The 20,971-nt window shown below is 36.0% G+C and overlaps 3 protein-coding genes and 1 long non-coding RNA gene across 7 annotated transcripts; 2 read left to right on the top strand and 2 right to left on the bottom strand.

Moving 5' to 3' along the window:
* Positions 1-732: 732 nt before the first annotated feature.
* Positions 733-7,315, top strand: syt5b (synaptotagmin Vb). The gene is made up of 9 exons (XM_028004507.1): positions 733-1,087; positions 2,253-2,459; positions 4,085-4,263; positions 4,344-4,442; positions 5,278-5,445; positions 5,560-5,727; positions 6,049-6,163; positions 6,248-6,381; positions 6,610-7,315. The coding sequence occupies exons 2-9, from the start codon at positions 2,258-2,260 to the stop codon at positions 6,817-6,819; spliced, it is 1,275 nt and encodes a 424-aa protein (XP_027860308.1). The 5' UTR covers positions 733-1,087; positions 2,253-2,257; the 3' UTR covers positions 6,820-7,315.
* On the bottom strand, positions 3,508-8,077 carry LOC114136522 (uncharacterized). 2 transcript variants are annotated; one of them, XR_003593829.1, is made up of 3 exons: positions 7,980-8,077; positions 5,167-5,365; positions 3,508-4,334 (listed from the first exon to the last, which is right to left on the bottom strand). It is a non-coding gene; the product is annotated as an uncharacterized LOC114136522 (long non-coding RNA). The 2 variants fall into 2 exon arrangements; XR_003593828.1 differs by having other exon boundaries at positions 5,167-5,361; positions 7,980-8,062.
* dnaaf3l (dynein axonemal assembly factor 3 like) lies at positions 7,827-12,574 on the top strand. 2 transcript variants are annotated; one of them, XM_028004498.1, is made up of 12 exons: positions 7,827-7,893; positions 8,078-8,160; positions 8,886-8,992; positions 9,406-9,499; positions 9,571-9,725; positions 9,790-9,969; positions 10,480-10,602; positions 10,688-10,810; positions 11,096-11,234; positions 11,401-11,515; positions 11,610-11,684; positions 12,172-12,374. In XM_028004498.1, exons 2-12 carry the CDS (start codon positions 8,079-8,081, stop codon positions 12,356-12,358), a joined length of 1,380 nt encoding a protein of 459 aa, XP_027860299.1. In that variant the 5' UTR covers positions 7,827-7,893; position 8,078; the 3' UTR covers positions 12,359-12,374. The 2 variants fall into 2 exon arrangements, with proteins under 2 accessions (XP_027860299.1, XP_027860297.1); XM_028004496.1 differs by lacking the exon at positions 7,827-7,893 and having other exon boundaries at positions 7,981-8,160; positions 12,172-12,574.
* A 194-nt stretch (positions 12,575-12,768) lies between these two features.
* Positions 12,769-20,179, bottom strand: LOC114136508 (troponin T, slow skeletal muscle-like). Of its 2 annotated transcripts, XM_028004526.1 has the most exons (13): positions 19,682-20,179; positions 17,115-17,144; positions 17,011-17,024; positions 16,903-16,929; positions 16,014-16,029; positions 15,861-15,921; positions 15,667-15,783; positions 15,085-15,162; positions 14,893-15,006; positions 14,022-14,131; positions 13,816-13,906; positions 13,420-13,460; positions 12,769-12,942 (listed from the first exon to the last, which is right to left on the bottom strand). In XM_028004526.1, exons 2-13 carry the CDS (start codon positions 17,135-17,137, stop codon positions 12,897-12,899), a joined length of 738 nt encoding a protein of 245 aa, XP_027860327.1. In that variant the 5' UTR covers positions 17,138-17,144; positions 19,682-20,179; the 3' UTR covers positions 12,769-12,896. The 2 variants fall into 2 exon arrangements, with proteins under 2 accessions (XP_027860327.1, XP_027860320.1); XM_028004519.1 differs by lacking the exons at positions 16,903-16,929; positions 17,011-17,024; positions 17,115-17,144; positions 19,682-20,179 and having other exon boundaries at positions 16,014-16,111.
* Between the last annotated feature and the right edge of the window lie 792 nt (positions 20,180-20,971).

Here is a 20,971-nt window from a genome sequence, read left to right as displayed (position 1 = left end):
CAAAGTACAGAGAAACTGAATTTAAACACCTGGAAAGGTTTGCAAATTCTGGTATTTCAAAGAAATTGAGTACAAAATAGTTTTTTCCCCAATATAACTTCAAACGTATCATTTTAACCGTGCAGATTTCAGTGTTTAAAGCATTAAAATGTTTCAGTGGGTAAAAGATCCAGAACTTTTATTCAAGTAGTGATACTTAAAAGCCTGGAGTAATTAAACATGTAAAAGTAACTGGTTACTAACAGCCTTTTATCTGCTATGACATGGAGTAGGTTTGAAATAATTTTGTGTAGCACTTTTCTAGAAACTGACACTTTTACAGGAATCAAGTAAAATTACAAACAAAACAAATATATAGTACTGACCATAAAAAAGTTCTTCCAGCCAAAATGGAACCTTGTTTATGAGACCAAACCAGAAACTTTGGGTCATAATGACAAAAAACAAGTTTGGCAAAATAAACATGTCTTTTATGTTCAGTTTCCTATTTTATTTCCTTTTTTTTGTTTTATCTGATTCCTGTAAATTGTCTGAGTTTCTCTACACAAATAAAATGTTTAATTTTATTTATTTTTTTCAGCCTTTCTGCTGAAAAAAATCAAATGAAGTGTGAGAGCAGCAGCAGCAGCAGAATGGCCACTCAGTCAAAGTTGTTTGTAGATTAACAGCTATGCTGAGGGATTAGTGACAGACTAGATGCTCCACACAATCTGATGATTATCACACACTGCTGACCTGAACACAACACTAACTTCTCTACCTGAATAGAACAAATTCCCAAATTGATTCTCTTTGTCCGGTTTAAAACAGAGCAGTAGCAGGACAACAACACACTGCTGGTTTCTGCTCAGCAGAAAAGCAACAGATGTGTCGTCAGCGTTCTGATATCAGAGGCGGGTTGGGGGGATTAAACGATAACGCTGCTCTGGTCATTTGTCAGAGCTTTGATGGGAACGGTATCAGGAAGCCTGCCAGGCGGAGACGGCGACGCGCTGCAGCTCTGATCATCGTCCGAACAAAACAGTTCAAACTACAAGACAACGTAATTATTTTACACCAGCAGGAAATAAAGAGAAACCATCAGCAGGTAGGAAGAATGCTAAATTAAGTTTCTTCATATTTTACTTACAGAGTCCAGGGAGGGGAAGTCATTTTCTTTTTTAAGAGAAAATGTCACAAAAATCCAAGAGTATCTGATACTGGAACAAAATTATCAGCTGTTTTATTATCAGAGATGCAGATGTGTTTTGTTTTTGTTTATTGATTATTTGCAGAAAAAAAGTCAGAACAGTTCTGGTGAATGAAAAATGTATTCTGCCTTTGGATTTATCAGATCAGCTTTTACAGTTTATCTATTTACTGATGTTTTGGTTTTGTTTATTATTCTATGAATCCTTACTAGATCCATCCATCCATCCATCCATCCATCCATCCATCCATCCATCGTATTTTTGTATTATTTTAGTTTATTTTTTATTCTTATAATGTATATCTATGTAAAATGCCAATATATTTACAAGTCCGTCTTTAGATTTATAACCTAACTTTTTGCTATGTTTAATTCCTTATGTATTTATTTTGTTTGGTTTACTTAGTTTTTTTCTTTTTTATTATTTGTTACATTGCACTATGCATCCTTCTTGCAATACAGTTATTATTATCATCATTCATCATGAAAATCACATAAAAATGACCTTTTTTTTCTTTCTGAATTATGTTGAATAAACTGCAGTTATCTAATCAAGTTCTGGTTAAATTAAAAATAGTTCAACATACTCATCAAAATTAATGAAAATCAAATGTTTTTTTAAGATTCTAAGTTTGTTTTAGTCAACTTACAGGCCTTTAAAATGATTCAATAATCGATAAGTTGAATAGGGAATAAATGTGAGAAAAATCAAGAGATGGGACCAACTTCAATTTGTTGCAGCTTTGAGAATCTGAGATTTTGGATTAATATTTCCGTGGCAGAGTTTAATCCAGCCCGGCAGAGAGCATGATGGCAGGAAAAATGAGGCTGGGATGGGAGTGGGAGTGAACGCGCGGGTTAAGGGCCGCAGAAGACGAGAACGCGAGTAACAGAGGGATTAAGGTCAGCCATGTTGAGCATCTGGCTTAAGCGATGTCCCATGCTCCTGCTCTGTCCTGCAACACATGATCAGAGGGATTACACAGCAGACATGCAGAACCGTGTCGCGGCTCGCTGAACGGGCCAACTACGCAGACACTGACCCGCTCTGCCGTTCCCACAGCTGGCATGAGGCTGGGCAGCGGCGGGCTCCGGCTCCGGAGGGCCGCGGAGCCGTCCGAACCCGAATCTGAGGAATCGACGGAACCGGCCCGTCACGAGCACAACCATCCGGAACACCACCATGAACACACGCATCCAGAACATCACCCCGCACACGAGTACGACCACATGAAGGAGAAGTTCAGGAACGAGCTGAGTCACCTGCCAAGTAAGGCGCCGGCAGAACCAGGATGAAATAAACCGATCCGAATGATTGTTTCACAAACAAAACGAAAAGTATTCATACTATTTGAACTTTTGCACCTTTTGTCAGTTGCAAGTATGGAAGCACCAATACACTTTTTTCACTTCTGATACCGATACCTGAGGTTTAGTATCGGCTGGCAGCGATCCGATACAGAAAAACATCTGAACGGACTTAAAATGTTTCTTTTTTTTTAAACATGATATATAACAATAACAAATGTATCTGATAACTCTGCAGTATATCACACTTAAATACACCAATAACTGTAAAAACATCAGATGTTTAATTCATTCATTCAGTGCTATTAGGAAGTAGAACTGCCAATGTAAAATAAAGAAAGAAAGTGACAAAAACAATAAGCTGATTTCAATAAGCTGTTTTGTCAAACATGTAAAACAAACCTTCTTTCAACTACGGATGCACCGATCCACTTTCTATCACTTCTGATACCAATACTGATATCTGAGATTTAGTACCAATCAGATGAAACGGTGCTGAATTTACTTAAAACATTTTTTTTTTAAACGCAGACATAAATGGACTGCATTGCAAATTAATTTGATAACTCTGCACCAGTAGAGCACACCTACACACACCAACAGCTTCACATGTTTGGTCAAACATGTAAAAACAACTTTAATTTGTTCAGTCAGTTCAATTAAGAGTAGAACAGCCGATATAAAATATGTAATAAAGAAACTGAAACATCTAAAAACAACTGTGACCAACCTTCTTCCAAATGGTTCAGAAAGTGCAATTAAGATTTCTAAATATAATGTAAAATAAATAAAAAAGCATAGAATTAGACTGAATAGATCTGCCACAACTTTGTATGTTTTCTGAATCCAAAATCTGAAGCTGATTTAAATTTTGCCCAAACGAAAAATATAAAGTTCAGAGCGTACAGACATAAAGTATTATAAATAAACTTAAGAGGAAATAAAATGAATAATTTTTCTTTGCATTTTCCACAAATATCAACATCCCTTAGAAGAAATGTATCTAAAAATGTTGCGTAAATCTTTATTTTAAAATTTAAAAACAGAAATAAAACGATTGTTCTTTAAACATGAGAACAGATGTTCTATAGTAGATATTTATCAAAAATTGTAAGCAGTTGTGTTATATTTACAGCAGAATTTCACTTTTATTTATCACTTTGTGTTGGTTAATTTGACAAAATCCCATTGAAATGCATCAAATTTACATTTTAAGCTGAACAGAATGTGCAATACGTTCAATAACATCAAGTCTTTGAGATGTTTGTGTTTTCATGTGTTCAGGAATCAGTTCTGTTAAAGCAACATGATCCAGTGAAGCTAAAGATTACAGTGGGGAAGGAATGACTTATAATTATGATGTTTTTACTCTCAGCTGCAGGAGTGTTATTATCTGATTGTGGGGAAGAAAGTGTTTACTGACCAAACACACTCAGCAAACTGTCTGCAGATAAGTGGCTGCACTGAAAATCCCTGCGGATGAGACAGAAGCAAATAAAACCAACGTGAAATAATGCGGTTAATTTAAAGGAGTTGAAGGGATTAAAAATCTCAAATGGGAGGAGCTAATTCGCCGCTCTTCTGTAGTTCCTGTGTGGGCAGTGGCGGCCATCGTTGTTCTGGTCCTGGTTCTGGTGGCCTGCTTCATCTTCTGCGTTTTCAAAAAATGTTTTGGGAAAAAGAAAAAGCCGAAGAAAGAGAGGGGCAGGAAGGCCGGAGGTCGGCGCAGGAAGGAGAAGGAAGGAGACGGGGAGTCCGGAGAAAAGGTGGGTTGCTTTTCGCTCCGCAGCCTCTCACCTCGTCTGCTGTTCCACGATGAATCATGGAGAGACGTTTCCTGTTGCAGGAGGGCGACGTGAAAAAGGACGGAGAGCAAGAAGAGAAAGAACAGGAGAAGTTGGGCAAACTGGAGTTCTCCTTGGATTACAACTTCACAGATTCTCAGGTAGCTCCAGAAACAGATTAAAGATTAAAATTAGTTCCAATCAATTAACTAAAGATGAATCAGAGCTTCTTTTAGTGTTGTAGTGTGATCGCCATCCACAAGAGGGCGCCACTGGCCAGCCGTAAGTGGAGCCAGCTGAAAGAGAAACAAAGATGGCAGATGTAGCATCCCTACGACGGCGTATTCGGGTCGTTCTAGATAGAAAAAAAAAGAGGATTACATTTCTGTCAAAACAACAAGAAACTTTGAGATCAATCTCATAAATCTTCTGGACAAAACATGGAAATTTCTGAGCTCCAAAAGTCAAAAATATGCAAGATAAAAAAATCAAGAAACTCAGATCAATCTCATACATTTTCTAGACAAAAAATGAACATTTCTGAGCAAACAAACAAAAAAAACAAAAAAAACATGGAAATTTCTGACTTTAAAAAGTCAAAAATGTTCAGCTCAAAATTTTTCTTTTTTTTCTGGACAATTTTTGAGATTCATCTCAAAATTTCTGAGTTTTTACTTGCAAATGTACTCCTCCTTTATTTCTATCTACAATGGGCCTGATACGATGTGCTTTTTAAAAATTAGCATATAATAAAAATAATTGCCCTTTCTGTTACTGAAAAATGGTTGACATAAGAGAAAACTCAGGTTTCTCTTTTTTTAAGGAAAATGGACGTTTGTTAATTATCTGCTAGTCAATTGATAAGATCAATAAACTTTAGATTACCTCATTGAACAATAACTTGCATCCCTAATCTGTAAGAACTCACTGATGCATGAATAACTTCCAGTTTTCAGCTGTAACGTCACGTTTGATTCGTTTTTCTTTCTGCTGAAGCTCATAGTGGGGATCCTCCAGGCTCAGGACCTCGCTGCCATGGACATGGGAGGAACCTCAGACCCCTACGTTAAAGTTTTCCTGCTGCCTGACAAGAAGAAGAAGTATGAGACCAAAGTCCAACGTAAAAACCTGAGCCCTGTTTTCAACGAGACTTTTATTTTTAAGGTACTTCAACGCAAACAGTTTTGTTTTTGTTGACATTTGTGTGGCTAATAATGTAAAAAACGTAAACAATCACCTGCATTCCCTTATTTAACAATAAATGTCGTTTCTTTTTAGATTCCCTACGCGGAGTTGGGCGGAAAGACTTTGATTCTGGAGGTTTTCGACTTTGATCGTTTTTCCAAGCACGACATGATCGGCGAAATAAAGATTCCCATGAACAGTGTTGATCTGGGCCAGCCAATGCAGCAATGGAGGGACTTGGAGAGTGGAGAGAAAGAAGAGGTAAAGTTCAGAGTTTTTATTCAAACGGTATAAAACCGGGTTACCTTAATACATGGGTTTAGTCACGCGCCTTTAGTTTCTGCACTAAAACAGGTTTTATGTGGTTTAAAATAACTTTAAACGGCCAAAACTGTCATTTAAAGAATAGTAGAAATGATCAAGGTGCACAGCAACAGGTGGGGGAGGGGAAGTGCTACTCTATACAGTCTGCTTAGACCTACTACAGACTCTGCAATTATTAACTTGTCAGAAAATTCATAAATATGCTGCTTGTTTTAAAAACCACTTTCCAAAATTTTTGACCAACTTTTCTGTCTTCAGGAAAAATTGGGAGACATTTGCATTTCTTTGCGCTACGTACCAACGGCTGGGAAACTGACGGTGAACATCATGGAGGCAAAAAATCTGAAAAAAATGGACGTTGGTGGTTTATCGGGTAACTAGACCTCTCTGGGACTTCGGTCCATATTCTGTCTCATATTGAAGGAAGATGTTGAATACTTTTTGTTGTCTTCAAAAGACCCATATGTGAAGATAGTTCTGCAACAAAACGGGAAGCGGATAAAGAAGAAGAAGACGACAGTGAAGAAGAACACGCTCAATCCCTACTTTAACGAAAGCTTCAGCTTCGAAGTCCCATTTGAACAAATACAGGTGAGCTTCAAATGATGCCAATTATTCAAAAGAATAAGCAATAGATTAATCAACTACTAAGATAATCTTTAGTTGTAGCCCTAATCACGATTAATCCGATTAATTGTTTCACTGCAAAAACACAAAATGTTGTGTTCAGCCCTGTAATGTTTATTTTTTTGCAATGTCACTAATCTTAAAGTGTAATTAAGTGATTTCATAATTTTGCTGTGTTTTTTTTCTCTCCAGAAAGTGCAGGTTGTCATCACTGTGTACGACTATGACAAGCTGGGGAGCAACGACCCAATAGGGAAGACCTTCATGGGTTATGGGGCGACTGGTGTGGGCCTGCGCCACTGGTCTGACATGCTGGCGAATCCTCGGCGCCCGGTAGCGCAGTGGCACACCCTGCTGCCTGAAGAGGAGGTGGACAATGCGCTCAAAGCCAAACCTCGCTAACAACCGGACCAAATCTGGTCCGGTTGTTAATCTTGTAAATCTTCTCAGCTTGTTTGTTCTGTTTCACAGTCCAGTGAATGAAGGCGCTGTCGTTTCTGAAGAGAGCCCGTCTCCTCAGAAGAATTTGATTGAACGAGACTTTTTCCTTTTATGGACATTTGGACCCGAGTCGTTACAGAACCCCGTAATCTAGAGATAAGAGTTTGTTTATCTGTCATTAGTCTGTACTTTGTATTTCGATGTGCCTGTGTACAATACAAACAATTTTGTTTTTGCTTTTCCTCTTTCTCTCACACTTTATAAACCAAATTTAAATTTGAAAATTTGATAAATCGTGAATGTAAATATGCAGGTTCTGTGAAATTCCTTCAATATAAAAGAATAGTTTGTGAACTCTTGTCTTATGTGAAGTCCTGTTGGCGTTTTGGCTTATTATGTTGTGCTTTTGTGTAAAAGACTCCTTTAAAATCGAAATAAAAAAATCTTTCAACAGTTGTACAGTTGTTATCTTCACTTTTAGATACAGCTGGGTCGGTCCCGACCTTGGGCTCTGCAGTTTATTAAGTGGAAATTTAGTAAGCTTAAAATATGTGTAAAATAAGTGTTAACCTATTAAAATAAGTAATAACTACTTGTATTTAGTCTAAGGGAGTTTCCTAAGAGTGAGTTGCGTCTTACCAGCAATTTGCATGGAGTTAAATTAAGGCCATAAAGTTTGTTCTTAAAAAATAAATAAAAATAATAATTATTTGAAACTGAAAAATATTTTTGAAACTGAACAAAAATGTTGAAACTGAAATAAAAAATCTGAAATTGAATTTTTTTTTATTAACAAGGATTAGAATTGTATTTATGTATTATGTATACTATATATATTTAGAACTGAATAAACATTCACTTCTTTGTTCCAAAATTATTTTCACTTTCATTTCTTTGTTTTTTTAATATTTTTTTAAACAAACATTGGAAGTTAATTGACACCAATTTTGCTCCATATTGCCTCGCTGCATTGGAGACCGTTGCCTAGCAACCGAACTCAAACATTTCCCCGGATGTTCCAGATCTGTTACTGAGGTGAGTCCTTACCAATACTTCATAATCCTTTGCCAGACTTAAGACTCTAACGATATTACATCAGTTAGCTTGTTTAGTCTACATACCGTTAGCATGATCAAAGTTACGTCTCGGCTGTTGCTACCATGTTTCAGCGTCGACGTGAAACCCAGCGGAAGATTGATGGTTCCCATGTTTCTGTTAGGATGAGCGCAGGTCGGGTGTGTGAAGGAGCGGGCTGGTTCTCCTGGTGGGGTTTCAGTCCAGCCCGGAATCTGCTCAGTCTGGGTGAGAAGCTGCGCCAGGCTGTTTACATTTTTATTTAATAAACGAAAAGAATTATGGGTAATCAAAACGGGATTTTTCTGCTGGGCGCTGTGTAGTGGAGTGGTTCCCAACGTGGGGTTCTACACCTCATAAAGGGTCCCAAATCAACAAGCGTAGGGTCTTTAGTGCGCTACATAAATAAAAGTTGATAATAAAAATAACAGAAAAAATATTTGTTAAGATATTACAAAACATACAAATAACAAATGGAGTAAGACAATATATTAGTAATAGATGTTGATTGTAATTGTGACAAACACAAGTTTCTTTGACTGTTTTATATGAACAGTAATATTTGAAAACAACAAACTTTAATTTAGCATTGAAATATGGGCCTGCTTTCCATTAGGCCCATATTTTGAATTACAAATTTGGTTTGATTGATCTAATGTAATATTCTATTCATAAATGTTGTGTTTTCAGTAGCAGTAAGCAGAAATGACCATAGTATATCAAATATAAATAATTCATAATATATTTACATCAAACTTGACCCATCCATCCATCCAGCTTCAGAAGGGAGGCCCAGACTTCCCTCTCCCCGGCCACTTCTTCAAACTTGACCATTATTTTGAATTAAATCTGTTGCTAACATTGTTGAACCCCCTAAGATGCTAAAATTTGAAATATAATTGTTAAATGAATATCTTATAATGGGTAAACTTGTGTTTTGGCTGTCTGTCCAGGCCCTGTGAAATCTGACGGAGAAATGAATGTGCTGCTGGTTGGCAGTGGGGATCCCAGACATATTTTGAAGACTATGGCAGATTCTCCAGTCGAGGAAAACCTTCATGTGAGCCATTCAATGCAAAAACACAAAATCTTACCAAGTAATTTTGTTCTAGTTTCACATGCAGCTATCTTAGTGCATTTAAAATAAGACAAGTGACTTTTCAGCAATAAATAGGAGCTTGTTTTAAGTCAATAATTACTTAATAATTCCTTATAACAAAATGTTTAAGTGAAGTAATCTACCAGTGGAATTACTTATTTACTTAAAACAAGTACCTATTTCTTGCTGAAAAGTTACTTACCAGTTAGTTTTGTCTCATTTCAAGTGAACTAAAATATTTTCTCTAGAAAGTAGACAAGGATACTTGGTAAGAGTTTGTGTTTTTTCAGTTTATTCCCTTAAGTTCCTGCATTAAACACAGATATCCGCACAGATCCGTGCAGCAGGAGTGACACATGCTCTCTGTTCTGCAGATGTGGGTGATTGAAAGCAGCATGGACGTCGTGGCTCGGCAGCTGCTGCTCCTCTACGTTACGCTGATGCCACAGGAAAAGATGGGAATTAATGGTCAGAGCTGCTTTGATGATGAGTTTATCATTTTATTAAAGCCACGGCGCTCTAAAATGTTTTGTTTTCAGAGAAGACTGAAGTTTTCTTGGAGCTTTTTGGAAACACAGAAATCCGGAGTCAGACAGAAGAGACGCTGCGGCGAGCCGCATCACAACTCATTCTCTCAGTCACTGAAATAATGGAGGACCCCATAAACACCTGCCTGAACACAACACTCCTGAAGGTGAACTGTGCAATTATTTTTCTCTTATTTCCAGTAAAACCACTAAAACTGAATGTTTTTCCAGTTTAAAGAGCGGGATGAGCTAGCCAGGATACTCAAGCTGTGGATCCAGCCTGCAGGTTCTTCTCCGGTCATCATGTCCAAAGCCTGGGATTATCGGGTCAGGCAGCATCTCGGTACCCGCTACGACTCCAAGAAGGGATGTTTCGACTGGGACCTCACCATGAAGCTGCATGAGAAAGGGGTGATGGACAATTTTTACACTTTGTTGTTTATGTTGCCAAAAGAAAAAGAAAACAGAACTGGTTATTTCTCCATTTTAATGTTGAGATTGCCTACATCACTGCAAAAACACAAAATCCTGTCAAGTATATTTCTTGTGCAAACATCTTATTACACTTGAAATAAGACTTAATTAACTTACAAGTAACTTTTCAGCAAAAAATATGAGCTTGTTTTAAATGAGTAATTCCTTAATATTGATAAAAATAGCACTAGTTCTACTAGCAGCATGGGACTTATAACTAGCAGCACTTATAACACGGTTATAAGTGAAACAATCTGTCAATCTAAATAGTAATTTTTTCATCAAAATTAAGGAATTATTGACTAAAACAAGCTTCTGTATCTTGCTGTAAAGTTACTTGTGAGTTAATTGTCGTATTTCAAATATACTAAGAAACTAGACTAGAAATACTTGGTAATATTTTGTGTTTTTACAGTGTTGAACTCTTCCTGGTTTTTCTCTAAGCAGTGTGGAGTCATCAGCAAACAGCAGTATGTGCAATGGAGAGGAAAAGGTTTGGCCTTCGAAATGAGGGAAGGAATCTACCAAACAACCAACCCCACTTTACTCTCCACAAGAGTTTTTAATAAGGTTCGTGCATATTAGTTTTTGGTGAACTAAAGAACTCTGAAATTAAATAAACAATCTAAATCTTAGTTTGTTTTTGTCTCAGCAGAAAGGAGACAAAGTTGGCATTCAGGGCTACTGGGGAGACATTGTTTCAAGCCCTTATCTTTCTTTTGGTATCGAAAGTGACGACAAGAAGCTGCTGAAAACACAGAATGGGCAAAACCTCCATGTAAAATATTGCTTCAACTATTGCCTGTCAAACACTTCACATTTTGTCACTTTGCAACATTCACAAGCTTTCATTTCTTTTATTGGAATAAGAAGTAAATACATATTTGAAAGCAAACTCAGTTATAATTGCAGTGAAATGTGGTTTCACATTTTTAAAATGTAATTAATAAAAGTTTGCAAACCATTTATAATTTTCTTTCAGTTCATATTAAATATGCTCACATTATGAAGAAGAGAACAGTCTTTTTTTATTTATCATCTTTTCCTCTTATCGCCTCCACAGACGGCCCAGGATATCTCTTTTGCAAACCTGCAGGAGTTGTTCCGGTGCCTGTCCAGCAGGCGGCGCTATCTCTCTACTTCTCATTCAGACACAGAGGCGGAGGAAGCGCCCACACTGAGTCAGCAAAAATCCCTTAATGGTAAAACGTCAAATTATAACTGAAGAAACAGAGATCTCTGAAACTGAAAATGTCAGAATGTACATGTAGAAGAATTGTTTTATAATCTTATATAGTTATCTTCTTTATTCCATTTGTTTTATTAATGCAAAGCGACTCAATACATTTTTTTTTTACTCCTCTTCAGATTTAATGCACCTCAGCGGCGTCTCTGTCACATTTCTGCCTTTAGACTCTCTTCAAAAGCTGCCACAGAAGCAGAAATACCGCCACTACTTCAACTCTATTTACTTCTCTGCCAGGTAAGCATCAGTAAACAACAACAGAATATTTATTTTGTGTCATCCTGAACTACGGATATGGCTGCTGAGCAGGTTTCTGTCTCTGTTTGTAAAGCTGCGTCCACCAGTTGGACCCCATGATGGGACAGATTGCTGCACCAGACGCTGTGCTTGTCGTGGAGCTGGCCAAGTGAGGGCTTTTATAGTAACATGGCTTGTTACCATGGCAACTGCACTGTCACCAAGAGTACAGTGGCGGCTCTGTGCTCGTGGTGCTTCATTTTGCTTATTAACTAACACTGTGTGTGGTTGCAGTGTTTGTATTTAAGTTGCGTTTGTGTGTGTGTGTGTGTGTGTGTGTGTGTGTGTGTGTGTGTGTGTGTGTGTGTGTGTGTGTGTGAGAACTCGGTTTTTATATCATTATGGGGACCTATTTGTGTCTATAATGCAGGGTTGTGGGGACCACTGGTCTTTGTGGGGACATTTTCTTGGGAAATTATGTTTTTGGATTAGGGGTTAGTTTTAAAGCTAAGGTGTGAATTGACTTTTGATTTTGGTTGGGGTTAAGTGTGTGATGGTTAGGGTTAGAGATAGGGTTAGGTTGCAGAAAATTAATGGAAGTCAATGTGAAGTCCCCACAGGACATTAAAACACGACTGTGTGTGTGTGCTTTTTAGGTACATTTTGGACCTGAACAAGGAGCAGGAAGCGGGCTTTGCAGAGACGGTGGCGAACTTGGCGCTACAGGCAGGATTTGAACCCTGGTGTGAGGGCGCCAGTGACGGTGCCAGTGATGGCAGCAGTGATGGTACCAGTGATGGCGGCAGTGATGGCATCCACGCCGTTTTTATTCAGCAGAAGTGAAGACGGTTTTTCTTCAGCACAGATCTGAAAGCTGTTTCTGCTGCAACCACATAAAGTTTTTCTCATGTTTTATTAAATGAGTTTTTTGAGAGAAGAAGTAGGATTATATAAGATTTTTCTTACATCTACTTCTTTTTCTCAAAACCTTTGTTCATATTAACATGTGACATGCTCATTTTAGGTTATAAATAATAAATAAATAAATTTTCTAGATAATTTTCATTGTTATGTTTATTCCAATTCCTTAAGTTCAGAATAAGTTCATTTTTTGGAGGTATCTGATTTTTCAGCAGCCTCAGTGGATTTTCAACTATCCAGAACTTTTTCAAACAAACTGCATGTTTATTGTTGTTAATGTATTTGCAGAAAATTTCAGTAGTGAATTCAGTTCGTATAAAAAAAAAAACCTGTTTAATTGAAGCAAGTGTTTTATTAATTGAATGGGCAATTAAACTTGAAGAGCTGAACGCAAGAAAATGACTACAGCTAAATCCTCAAGCTGGGGAAAATCTTCTCCTGAGTTTCCATGTGGGAAACCTCACTTCCATCGGCCTCCAACCTTCCCCTTCCCATGGCCTTTCTTACTGCAATAAGACAAGAGAAGCATCAGTAAACAACAACAGAATAATGTTCACAACAATGCAAAAAAACAAAATCTTACCAAGTATTTTTGGTCTAATGCAAAAATCTTAGAACACTTGAAATAAGACAAAACTAACTTACAAATTACTTTTTATTAATATATAGGAGCTTGATGAAAAGCTCCTATATCTTTTCAAAATATGGTTTCTTTTTCCTTAATATTGATAAAAAATAATTAGTTCTTCACCAGATTATGTATTTCACTTTAAACAAGTCATTTTTTGCTGAAAAGTCACTTGTAAGGATTTGTGTTTTTTCTAGCAAAGTGAGTCTAACACAACACACTCCATCAGTTGTCAGTGAAGGTTTTAAAAATAAATGTAGTTCTGCTATTTTTCCGCTATATTAGTGATGTCGCTGCCTGTCTGCAAAGATGCAGTAACTAAAAGCTGTGCATGAATCAAAGATGGCTGACTCACAATTTCTGAGCATGTTGGATTCTGTTCAGCAGGACGTTGATCTGAAAAACAAAATGGAGTCAAGTGTCACAAGTTAGATCATTTGTTTAGAAACAAACTATATTTTCTCACTGCAAAAACAGAAACCCTTAGAAAGTATTTTTGGTCTAGTTTCTAATGTAAATACACTTTAAAAAAAAACTAACTTATTAGAAACACAGGAAAAATATCTAGTTGTGAGTGGAATAATAGTAATATTAAGGAATTATTGACTTAAAACAAACTTCTATATCCACTGAAAATGTACTTTTAATTTGGTTTAGTCTCATTTCAAGTCCTACGATATTTTCACTAGAAACTAGACCGAAAATACTTTGTAAGATTTTGTGTTTTTGCAGTGTTCAGATGAAGATTTACTTCATATTTCTGTTTCTTCATCTTCTCAGTGAGGTCAAACTTCTCTGATTCCAGCTGATAGATCCATTCCCACATCTCCTTGGCTCTCTCTCTGAAACACACGGAGTTGAGCTGACAACCACCTGATTGCATTTTTAAATTATTTCCAGAATTTTCCAGTCTCACTTTGTGCAAACTGTAAAAACGAAACGCTGTAAATGAATCACCTGAGGCCGTCCTCCTTCAGGCTCTCAATACTCAGTGGCTTCCGTCTCTCTGCCAGAGTCTTTTTCTTGATCTCTCTTCCTGTTTGTCTCTTGCCTCTTCTTTGTTCTTCCTGCAGGAAATACAATCTTTACTTACAAAACTGGGTCTAGGATGATTAATCAAGCTAACATTAAGTTTCTGTAATGGTTGAGTGTTCATGAACTATGCCTAAAAAGCAAGTCTTATTTAAATGTTCGCTACCATTTTTGATCAGAAGAGTGGTCAGATATCCAGAATTAGGTTTTACACCTTCTACAGCTTGTTAAAGTTACTTATATACAAATATTATGAACACAAATGAATATATTTGAAAAAAAAGCACACTGTGCGACAGACTGGTGACCTGTCCAGTCTGTCCGCCTCTCGCCCGGAACGATAGCTGGAAATCGGCACCAGCACCCCTCCGTACCCCACTAGGGACAAGGGTGTTAGAAAATGGATGGATGGATGGAGAAGCACGCTGCAAACTCTCACGACAGAAAGTGAAACTCATGATATAGATTCATTTCACACTCAGTCACAAAAGGTCATTTCTAAAAAAAAAAGTTCAGAGTGCTATATCCAAACATATTCTTGTGAACGTTTTCCTTCCACTAAATTTGTGTTAATTAGCTGATGAAGATGTGACATCAAGAGTTTCCAATATTTTACTTTTCCACAATATTTTTGATTTTCTGAGACACTGGATTTTGTGCTTTTGTCGTCTCACAGCCATAATCATAAAAATGACAATAAATTGTGACAATAAATATTGAATGTTGTTCTAATTATTAGAGCTGCAGTTGTGCTGTTTCACATTTGTTTGTTAAAAAGAAAAAGAATCCCACTGACCTTTGCAAGGAATCCTCCAAAGTGAGCGCCCATGTTGGAGAGCACTTTCTTCTTCTTGGCCTCGTCGTCTGCTCTCTTCTTCGCTTCCTCGTCCTCTTTCCTCTGTCGTTCTTCCTGAAAGAGTTAATCTGAAACGGTGTGCTCTACAGAGCAGATTTTAAAAATGATACCTGTAATTTTAGAATAATTTACTGCAATCCGTGTCTGTCTGTCTCGCTCTTTTTCAGCTCTCACACGCTGCTGCTCAGCTCTCTCTGATCTCCTTCTCTCCTACATTAAAACGCAGAATAATGCAGTCAGAGCAGGACGGAAAAGGATTAGAGTCACTGGAAAAAAATACAAAAAAAACTGGATGTTTTTTCAGAATTATAAATCTGTATCTATCTATGTCAAAATCCAAATAACAAACCAATTATCCTTAAGTGTTTGTCAGTTTTTTTGTTATTATATGAAAACAGTTACACAACTGTTTTCTTTCTTTTTATAGGATTTGTAAACCTGCAATTTATCCACAAGGAAAGACCGTCTCAAATTTATTAGTTAGATTTAAATTTGCCTCATGGTACACAAACAATTTAAGCAATTCTGATTCTGAGAAAATGTTCAAAATTCTGACAAAAAAGTCAGAATTTTTAGATTAGATACATAATTCTGAGAAAATGTTCATAATTCTGAGAAAAGTCAGAATTTTGAGGTAAAGTGTGAGAATTTTAAGACAAATTCTCACAAATGAGATTAAAGTTGGAGTTCTGAGAAAAACCAGAGGAACTTTACAATTCTGTCTTTGAGTCCAATCAGCTCCTCTTCCTCCTTCTTCCTCTGCTCAAAGTGAACATCAATCAGAGTTTGCAGCTCCAGCAGATCCTTCTCCATCCTCTTCCTGTGGATATCCTGACAGCAGGAACACAAAGGGTCACTTATGATTGATTTGGACACTTTTCTTATAACTTATAGCTGAAGGAACGTACGTCAAAGTCAACTCTCTCTCCTTCTGGGATTTTTGGCGGTGCGAGTTGTGTGACCACTGGCCTGAGCAAATATTACAACATATTAACACATATTTGCATTAAATATTCATGTTTTAGTTATTTGTAGGTAAAAATGAACAGTATTTAACATACTTGTATCTGGGGCGTTCTTCTTCGACATGGTCGCCAGAACAGCAGCAGAAATAATGAGTTGGGTTTGTTTTGATAAAACTCGCCATTAAGTTAAAAGAAAAAAATTAGTAAATTTCAACCAAAAAATTCTGAAATTTTGAGATTAATCTAAACAACAAAACATGGAAATTTCCAAGATCAAAAAGTCAAACATTTTCGCCCTTTTGAAACAGACAATTTCCAAAAGTGGAAATATTTAAACTTTTGGTGCTCAGAAATTTCCTTGTTTTTTTCTAGAACATTTCTGAGTTTTTTCATAAATGTTCAGTTTTTCCTTGTAAATGTTCAACTTTCAGAGATCAAAATATTGCTTGTTTTTTTTAGAAAATTTCTGAAATTAAAATTTCTGAGTGCTTTTGAAAGAAATTTACTCTTGTTTTCTATCTAAACTGGCCCTAAGATGCAATCACACTGAGAAAAAATAAAAGTAAAAACTTAACAATGTCACAGTATTATGAAAAAAGTTATAGTATTACACGAACAAGTCAAAATGTTATGAGAATGTAGTTGTAATAATACTACTACTAATAATAGATCTTATTCTTGGCGCCTTTCTCAACACTCAAGATCACCTTATATAATTTAACAGAAAAACAGAAAAAAAAGACGAAAAAGTAATAAAATGTGAAAATATAGTAGGCATAAAATTACAAAAATGAAGTTATACAAAAGTCTAAATAATATGAGAATAAAGTTGTACTATTATGACTTTATTCTCTTATTACTTCAACTTTATTCTTATATTATTTTTACTTTCTTCGTCTGGCCCTAATTCTCCATTGTAATACAGTCTAGAGTTTCCTGTATTATAAAGTTTAATAATAACTCTCTGATTTGTTCACAGGCTCACCTTCCTCTCCCTGCTCCTCTTCATCATCTGCAGAAAAACACAGCAGCAGTAAGACAGAGCTGAGAGAAAAAATGTACATTTATCTTAAAAATGAGTGAATGTTCTTACCCTCCTGATGGCCTCTAGAGCAAAGAAAAGATAATACCAGACAAGCTTTTAAAAAAACACACTGTAGTGATATAAATACTGAACGTTGGATTTGATTGGCTCACCCATGTTCTTCTGGAAAAGACATGGCGACTCTGGAGAGAAAAACTTAAATATGAAATTCAGCAGAAAAGCTTCATTCAGAAGCTGAGAGCTCTTTCAGTAACAGACTGCTGCATCCTAAGTGCACAAAGAAGCGTCAACACAGATCCTTCCTCCCAGCGGCAGAAATGTTAGACTCTAGAATCTAGACTCTAGATTCTTCACTATTGTTATTTGCAGTTTTTCCAGATTCTTGTAAATATCCTGCTCACTGCAAAAACACAAAATATTACTAAGTGCATTTATAGTTATTGTGCAAATACCTCAGTACATTTAAAATAAGACTAAATTAACATATAAGTAACTTTTTAGCAAGAAATAGGAACTTGTTTTAAGTCAATAATTTATTAATATGGATGAAAAGGTTTTAGTTTCACTGGCAGATTATTTCACCTACACTAAAAAAGCGCTTTGTAAGCCTAATATATTTTATTTCATTTCATAGACCAGTTCTATCAGGAGGAATTGAAACTTTATCTACAAGGAAAGTTAAAAGTGCATTTCAGTGCCGTTCATCTGATTCATTACAACAAAAAACCCTTTTTTAAAAATCCTGTGGATTAATTTTCTCAAAGGAATTTTTAAAATTGCCTTTTTTGTGGGAACTTGTAATGAACAAATGACAAATGTATTTCTTGTGTGCTTTATAACGGTCCCACAGCTTTATTTATTATTATAAATTGAGGTTTATTTGTGGGAGGGGAAATTACGATAATGACAACATGAATATTCCTGGGCCGTTGGTCTAATAAAACTTTTGGATTAGGTGTAACTACTTTCCTGATTTTGTTTGGAAAGTTTTTTTTAAGAAAAGTAAACTAAATACTAAATATAAATAAAAAAAATGTGTAAACTTTTTAATTTTGAGAAAGTTAAAAGATTATTGTTAAATTCTTTCTTGTTATTTTGGCAGTTAGCAAACTGAAATAATTTAGATAATCCTACCAAACCTGAAAATAGGAACTTTAGTCTGATTAAATGTAAAAACAAAATAAAAAGGCCGTCTGTATTTAACTGGATGCAAACAGTCGAGGCTGGAGGGACGAGAGGACAGAGACGTGTTGTTACCCTGCAGGGAAAGACTCGGAGACCAGCTGTCCTCCTTTTAATTTGATTTGGAAGAAAGAATCTGGGTTGGAGACATTAAGCATTTTGGCTGGTTGCTATTTATACCTAAACACTCTGCTGTCATCCCATCTATTCTCTGCCTCTATTAACTGAAACTTGAACAAACTGCAGCTTAGACTACAAACTGTTACCTCATCAGAGTTCGTCAAACTGAAAGAAATGTAAAAAAACAAGGCAGACATTCGTCCCCTGAGACCGTCTGTCGTTTAATAAATCAACAGACTTTCAGATCCTTTGGTTGTCAGATTTTCAGTGAACATCTCAGAGATTGTGGATCTGAACAGCGATGTGGGCCGAGAGCCAGCGGAGGATTTGGAGAGGAATTCATGGCATCGTTACTAAACTGTCTGAAAGAGGACAGACGGACGGACAGGGAGTCCAAGGGCACCAGAAATAAACCTGTCAGTCTGACCATCGCCATGCTTGATTTCAGATCCATCAACACTCACTTTAATAATAAAAAAGTGACAGTTAACCCTTTCACAATAGGAAATTAATCAGCTAAATGAAATGTTTCCATTCTGATGACTGAAATTTTTTGAATGGCAACTTTGTTTACAGACACATGTTTATTTTTATTTCTGTTTTACTAATTTTGGTTGTTGCGTTTTATTTTGGACTTTTAGAATATTTTCCCAAATCTTCTCTACTAAATAAAGTCTATTAGACTTAGAGAGAGTGAACAACTGTACATATATTATTTGAAGATGATCTCATAACAACAATATTAACATTTATCACAATAATTACTGGGACAATTGATCATCCTAGAGAGAGAGAGCTTTATGCATCCCAAAATATTATGTTTTATTTTCCTCACTCACCATTTTTATTTTATACACTTAAAATAAGACAAAACTAATTTAAAAGTTAGTTTAAATTACTTTAAATATGAACTTGTTTTAAGTAAATAATTCCTTTACATTGATGATAAAAATTCCAGTTTCACTTTCAGATGATTTCACTCAGGTCTAGTATGTTTTTAAATCAATATTAAGGAATTATTTATTTAAAATTAGCTCATATCTTGCTGCAAGGTCACTTGTAAGTTAGTTTTGTTTTCAATAATCCTTAATACTACTGAAAAAGCACCAACAATCAATGAAATAATCAGAACTTTTTCATCAATATTAGGGAGTTACTGACTCAAAACAAGCTCTAATTTATTGCTGAAAAGTTACTTGTTACTTAGTTTTGTCTTATTCAAATTTTACTAAAATATTTGAACTAAAAACTAGACCAAAAAGACTTTATAAGATGTTCAGGTTTGCAATTAAAACAATGCATGAATACAGATTTTAAAACACTCTGATTGTTTTGCTATGATTGCATCTTAAAAATGAAGAGTTGTAAAATAAACCATCGTCGCTGGAGAAAGTCAGGAGGTGATTAGAGGACATACCTGGACGGTAACGGATGTTCACCGACGGCGATGAGTAAATAACTGTTGAAAACGCGGGTTTATAAAGCGAAATCCTCCGGGAACGTCGTGGATAATCTAATTATTCCGTCCCACTTCTGGGTCTCACCTCCCAATAATCAGCCGGATGAAAACATCCAATCGTTTGTCCTCACAAAACTATTTGTAACTGCGAGTAAATCCGATCCTTAATTTGGAAAAGGTTGGCTGGGATGTGGATCACTGGTGGCCTTTGGAGGCATGAGATGCAGGATGATGAGAGAAGGGTTGATGGCTGACCTCACTCCTGTAATAAGAGACGAAGACAGGTGGCCGGCGCTCAGACCGGCCGGCCGCTCTGGAGAGGCTGCAGCCAGAACGCTGGCTATCCGCTCAGGTCTGGAGGGACTGGAGGAGAAAACACAAAAAACTGGGAAAGAGGCAGCAACTTTTACAACCTGAGAGCCATTTTTACCAACCAAATAAAACTACACTGCAAAAACATAACACCAAGTATTAAGTCTAGTTTCTAGTGCTAACATCTTCCTAGGCTTGAGTAATACAATAAATTACCAGTAACTTATTTTCATTAAAAGATAGGATGTTGTTTTAAAGAAATAATTCCTTAAAATAATTTTTAGAAATACAGATGTTTTTCCAATTATCACAAGATAAATTTCTCATGCTATATGTTAAATAATCTGCCAGCACAATTAGCACTTTAATTGATATTCAACAATTATCGACTTAAACAAGCTCCTATAAAAGTTACTTTTGAGTTAGTCCACTTGAAACAAATTGACCAACACAAATATATTTTTGTTTTAAAATTGAATACACATCCTTCAATGGAACATTTGTTTTATATATATATATATATATATATATATATATATATAGTTTTTTTTTGTTTTTTTTTTTAAAGCAGATGGTTTGCATCTTAGAGACAAAAAGATGAACTTTATAAAATGAGTAATTATTACACAGCAGATGTGATTTTTATTTTGGAAATGTTATGCACACACTGCATTAAGAAACCTGGGAAAACTGAATCTATTTTTATTTTAAAACTGGTGATTTTACAGAATTTGAACCAGGTGAAACTAAAACAATACAATATGAGGAATTCTGGGTAAAATACATCTAAATTTTTTTATTTTATTTTAAGTGCAAATATGTATATTTTTTAGTTTTGTCAACAGATGGCCTTTATGAGTCGTTTTATCCCAGTTAACAATTAACTGATTAATCATAATTAATCATTTCAGCTTTAAACTAAAGTTCGGTGACACA

This window comes from Xiphophorus couchianus, chromosome 2, assembly GCF_001444195.1.
Source record: "Xiphophorus couchianus chromosome 2, X_couchianus-1.0, whole genome shotgun sequence".
Lineage (NCBI taxonomy): Eukaryota > Metazoa > Chordata > Actinopteri > Cyprinodontiformes > Poeciliidae > Xiphophorus > Xiphophorus couchianus.
The sequence above is the reverse complement of the archived record's forward strand: the minus strand, read 5'-3'. Positions and strand labels throughout refer to the sequence as shown.